At 34.9% G+C, this 5,262-nt stretch overlaps 1 protein-coding gene across 2 annotated transcripts; it reads left to right on the plus strand.

Moving 5' to 3' along the window:
- The first annotated feature begins 387 nt into the window (after window positions 1-387).
- On the plus strand, window positions 388-3,647 carry LOC104113090 (uncharacterized). 2 transcript variants are annotated; one of them, XM_009623183.4, is made up of 2 exons: window positions 388-1,125; window positions 3,350-3,647. In XM_009623183.4, the coding sequence occupies exons 1-2, from the start codon at window positions 506-508 to the stop codon at window positions 3,351-3,353; spliced, it is 624 nt and encodes a 207-aa protein (XP_009621478.1). In that variant the 5' UTR covers window positions 388-505; the 3' UTR covers window positions 3,354-3,647. The 2 variants fall into 2 exon arrangements, with proteins under 2 accessions (XP_009621478.1, XP_009621477.1); XM_009623182.4 differs by having other exon boundaries at window positions 3,357-3,523.
- Window positions 3,648-5,262: the final 1,615 nt, after the last annotated feature.

The following is a 5,262-nucleotide window of genomic DNA, read 5'->3' on the forward strand; positions in this document are numbered from 1 at the left end:
CTAGGAACCGGGTGATCTCTATTGCTCATATCTAATAGAAACTAATTCTGATAGCTTAGTCAATTTAGTCTTTATAGTCAAAAATCTTTATAATTCTGATAGCTTGCACTTCAACGATTTAACATTTTTTCGCGTGTTACAAAAAATATTGCTGAAATTTTATTCCCTTGATTTTGAAATAGACGCATTCTCTTTGAAAAGAAAAATAAAGTATCTACAACACATATACAGTATATCCCATTTTTATTAAACATTTAGTGTTAGAATCCCTCTATAACTAGTTCAATATTAAATTACATTAAATCAGGTATAACGTGAGATATTTTCAAGTTAATTTTCTTATATAAATTTCTACTAATACCTCTATTATTACTTGTAATAAACTTTAGTAGGATAAAACTGAAATAGCTTCTCTTTCTCCTCTTTGGCTCCCCATACATAAACCCCAAAACCTCTCCTAAACCCTTCAAATCCAATCACCACCACTCCACCGCCATCAACCACCATGAATTCCTACAACGCCACCACCCCAAACTTCGACAACCTCCTCCTTCAATCCCTAATGAACCGACTCCAAATTCGCCCTCCTCCTTCAAACCCACCATCACAATCCCTCGAAGATCTCCTCTTTAACACTCTCCCTTTCTCCTTCTCCGACGAAGATCAAGAATCCGACGACGATAACAACAACGAGTCCTCATCCTCTTCCAAATCGCAACTCGCCAAAGAAGAATCTAAAGTTGAAAAACACATAATCCGCACAATTCTTACTGGCAAAATTGATACACTAAAACCGAATTCTGGTCAGGCTGTTGCTATTGGTGAACACCACATATGTATTGGGTTTCACGAGGATACCGGGTCGGATTATCGGGTTTGGGAGTGGCATGGTCATATCATGCTCTTTGATGAGGAAAATGGATATAGTCCTGAATACATTTATGGGAATTACTTTGAGAGAGTCAATGTTAAGCTTATGAAGAAGAAAGAAGAAGAAAAAGAAGAAGAGGAGACTCAGGTAGAGGAGAAAACTGGGAATTTGGGGTTGAGAGAGTTGATTGAATCGAGTGAATCGGGTAACGAGGGGAGGATTCTGAGGAGGAATATGAATGCTGGCTCTACAAGGTTTTATATTGATTCACTCCCTTTTTGTCTTTTAATTCTGGTATAGTTTGACTAAACACGAAATTTAAGAAAGAAATGAAGGCTTCAAAACTTGTAGTGAAGGTTTTTAAAACTTTATAGTCTTCAACATGCTATAACAAGCATCTCGTTTAGGTTAAAATGGAAGTTTCAAGTTAATTATCTCCAAATATAGAAATATGGCATTCTTTTTTTTTAACATATTAGTAAAGCAAAGGAAATAGTGCCAAACAAATTGGAACTAAGGAAGTAGTTCATTTGCATCTATGCTCTTCTTTTCTTGTTTAGATGGTGTTTTATTTGAATACTACATTAGAGATACTTGAGTTGAATTATCGTGTTTAGCTTTTGGATGAACATTAGGAATTTTAGGATATTGTTTACTTGTTCTAAATAGCTAATATGTATTTGTATTAGGAGAATACACCATCACAAATAATCTACATCAGCCTCAAGCTCTTAGATAAATTTGACTTTTCCTACAGCAGTAGCTTTTCTTTTGAAGCTAATAACAAGACTCATTGATTTCCAAATTGTAAGGAATCATGTTCCATGTGTTGAGATCTTTAGTGCTATATTGTTCTAAGATGTGATCATTAACACACACACACACACACAAAAAAAAAAAAGATAAAGAATTAGATGGATAGTGAATGAACATTGTCTTCAGAAGCGAGGGCAACAATGGAAACTCTATCTGTCAAATTCTGCTGCTTCTTTTAGGAGTAGAGTATTTTCAACATTATAAATGAAAATCACCGGTTTCTCGAAAAAGCTCAGCATTTTTAGTTCAGTTTGAAAGACAAGGTTGTTGTTAATTGAACTGTTATCTTATGTCAATTTTCTCGAAGAACCAGAACTAGAAGTTGAGGCTAGTAGCATACTATAGAAGCAATTTAATACATTTGATGTGAATATGAGCAACTAGCTACATTATGTATTATCCTCAGCATATTAGGTGATGCTTCAAGGTGCCATCCTATAGGCGCTAAGCAAGCAGGACTTGGCTGAGGAGCTATATTACTATGTTGTGCAGCACTTTGTTAGTTTGACATGCGCTGTTAACCTTCGAACTGTGCTAGAGTAATGCTCTGTAATCTGATCTCTTAATATGATATACAAGGATAGCAAAAACAGATAGCTCTTATCTGGATCCGTGTCAAACAGAGTGTAATATTATGTGCTCTTACGATTGGAAGCCAGCGAGACTTAAGAGTGCTCTATATCCTCTCTTCTCATGGATAAAGTACCTTTCAATGTTTCAAATGTCACGCGGCCTGCAAAATATATTTGTTATCAGTATATTAGGGTTCTGTATCTCCATCCCTTACAAAATATGCATATCATACAACAAAATGACAATTATGCCTCACATTGGCATGGTCTACGAGCTGCATAGTCTACTTACCAAAAAGCCTGAGATGGCCAAGAATTAGTCAAGTAGCAGGGCTCGTTATTGTAAGCAACACAGGAAGAATAACTTGTACACAGTTCATAAAGAGGATAAGAAGCTAACAAAATTCTATGGTGTTCTAAGACCTTCAAAGTGCGAAATTGTGCTTTGATTTTTTATTTTGTTTTATTCTAACCCTTTAATGTAAGAGCAGGACGGATCTAGAAATGACTTCTGAGAAGGGGGGGAGAAAAGGAATATTTTGAACCAATCGTTAAAGAAAACCTATAGATGCTATTAGTAACTATAATACAAAGTCATATCTGAATAATAGAGTTCAAGTACTCTCATAGGGATATATTTGTTTTGCGACTGATCTTTCATATGATATTTTGTGTGGTGATGGGACTCTCTACTAACCCTCTTGGTTCCGGGCTTGATACTTGTGCTTGATATCTCAAACTATCTTTTATTCCCAAATAATATGTAAGTAAATCGGTATTATGTAGGGACTATCCTTTTCTTGTAGTTCCTCACATCCAACGGCATTTCTCTTTGCTAAACATTTTTTTTCAGAAGATGTTTATGTCTCTCTAAATTTAAGTTAGCATCCGTTTGCTTTTACTTGATGCATTATTCCCGTATGATGTTTTCACCTACTAGCTGCTTCTTTTCGCTTGAAGGTGATTTTAACTGATTTTTCTATGTTCTAATATTTGATTCTTCTTGTGCTGCCATGAATAATTTTTCTAGTATGTTTTACTCTTTCCTTGTCTCTATTCGCTCTTCTTGACCGAGCTTTCTTTGTTTCAGTTGACAGGGTCTAGATGGTGAAATTGTCAACTGTTTGCTATTTTAGACTAAAGTAACACTTCTGAGGTTGCTGCTTACATTCCCGTGGCTGCATGGATTTTTTTTTTCCTTTTCCATAGTTGCAAATTATAATCTTGCATGGTCTGAGGTGAAATTGTGCACTGAAAAGCAAAATAGGAGCTCCTTTGTGAGCACCTGAGAATAGTTTCTGCTTTTCTTTTATCCACTCTTTTTCCTTTTCCTTTTTCTGTTATTCTTAACTAAATTCTCAATATACCGTTGTTGATGTCTGGTGCAACATCCCATTTCACGGTAATTTTGTGTTAGTTATTGTTGTTTATTATTTCTCATTGCAGTCGCATACCTAAGGTGGGAAAATACTGAGATAGCAAAAAACCTTTTTATGCCAACGAACATTATATTAATTAAGTCTTTGCTATAGTTTACATGAGAGTATGAGTAAGTCTTTTCCTTGATGAACATCAGATATTTATCATAGATTGTTATTATATTCGTAGTATTTCATTTGTGCTATATAATTAGTAATTTAGTGAAATTGCTTTTTTGGTGAAAAAAGAAAAAGGTGAAATTGCATTAGATTATGCAGAATGGAGATAGATTTTATATTATACTCCATGTGAATATTGTAAAAGAATTTTTGTAAATTTTGATTTTATTATTAGCTTTTGACATAACACCGGGATATACTGTTTTGTATAAATCTAGAAATTGTTCATTTTTTAATTTAAATTCTTAGTAATAAATATTTCATTTTAGGCTGATATAAGTATATGCAAGAAAGAAGAAAGATAATAATGAGAAATTGAGAAGTGATAATTATTGCTCCCTCTAACTTTCTTTTAAAAACTAGAATTGTCCGTCAAACTTTCAACTATAAATGTCTCCTACCTGTTTGACCATAAAATATAGATTTTCGTTCAACTAATTAAATTTATATAAATAAGGGTTAATCTTAGTTAAAAATAATATCCCAAAGATGAAGCTCCCAGAAGTGCAATAAATACTACGTAAGAATATTTTAATAGTAGCGGCAGGACACAACAATATTTAAGAAGTCAAAGGAAATAATGTAGCATTTAATATTGATGAATGGTAATAAATGACATTCAAGTAAATAGAACGAACGAGTCACCCAAGAAATGATGGAATTAGTGAATGTTCTTTCTGACAATGATGAGTGATGGACAATCCTTTGAATATCTGAGTTATTCTCGGATCCGGTGGAAAAGTGTAGACAAAAATCTTAGTGAAAAAGCTAAGTTTGTATGCTTGCAATAAGATATTATTCTCTCTCTAAAGTCAAAGTGTATTTTACAAATGAATCTCACATGTCACCTATCATTGTGTCTCTTTCTATTTATAGGGAACATGTTCCTAAAAACCCTAACATTACAAGTGCCAAGAATATCCACTAGAATATTATCTTTGTGTCCTATCTCGAAACTAGCCGTTATAACTCTATCAAGGGTGCTCTACCTTGGCCTTGATGACAACTCCTCGACTTCATTCTTGACTGACTCTTCGACCACGACCTTCGCTGATAATTGGATTACTTCGATATGTGGCGTCCCAGGAATGTTTTACTAACACCACTTCAACTAAAGATGGATTTTGACTCATACATCTAGTCCTTCCGTTTATCGAGGTCGTTTCCACGGACGAGGTCGGTGAGCGGACAATGTCATTTATGATACAATTCTATAGAGTTGGCTGAGGTCGTGGTCGTGGAGACAGTGCCACGTGGCCTTCTGAGGTCCGCATATTTTGAATTTTCCGCGAAGTCTGTTAGAGCCATCTGGTCCAAAAGGAAAAATGACGTCATGGCATCATGCGTCATAATGACGTTGTTTCCCGACGCGTTGTATCGATTTAGGTGCGACCCTTCATTGGCT

The sequence above is a fragment of the Nicotiana tomentosiformis genome, chromosome 7 (genome assembly GCF_000390325.3).
Source record: "Nicotiana tomentosiformis chromosome 7, ASM39032v3, whole genome shotgun sequence".
In the NCBI taxonomy this organism is placed as follows: Eukaryota; Viridiplantae; Streptophyta; class Magnoliopsida; order Solanales; family Solanaceae; genus Nicotiana; species Nicotiana tomentosiformis.

Coding starts and splice junctions, on each gene's coding strand:
- LOC104113090 (XM_009623182.4), top strand. CDS start 506: ATGAATTCCTACAACGCCACCACCCCAAACTTCGACAACCTCCTCCTT.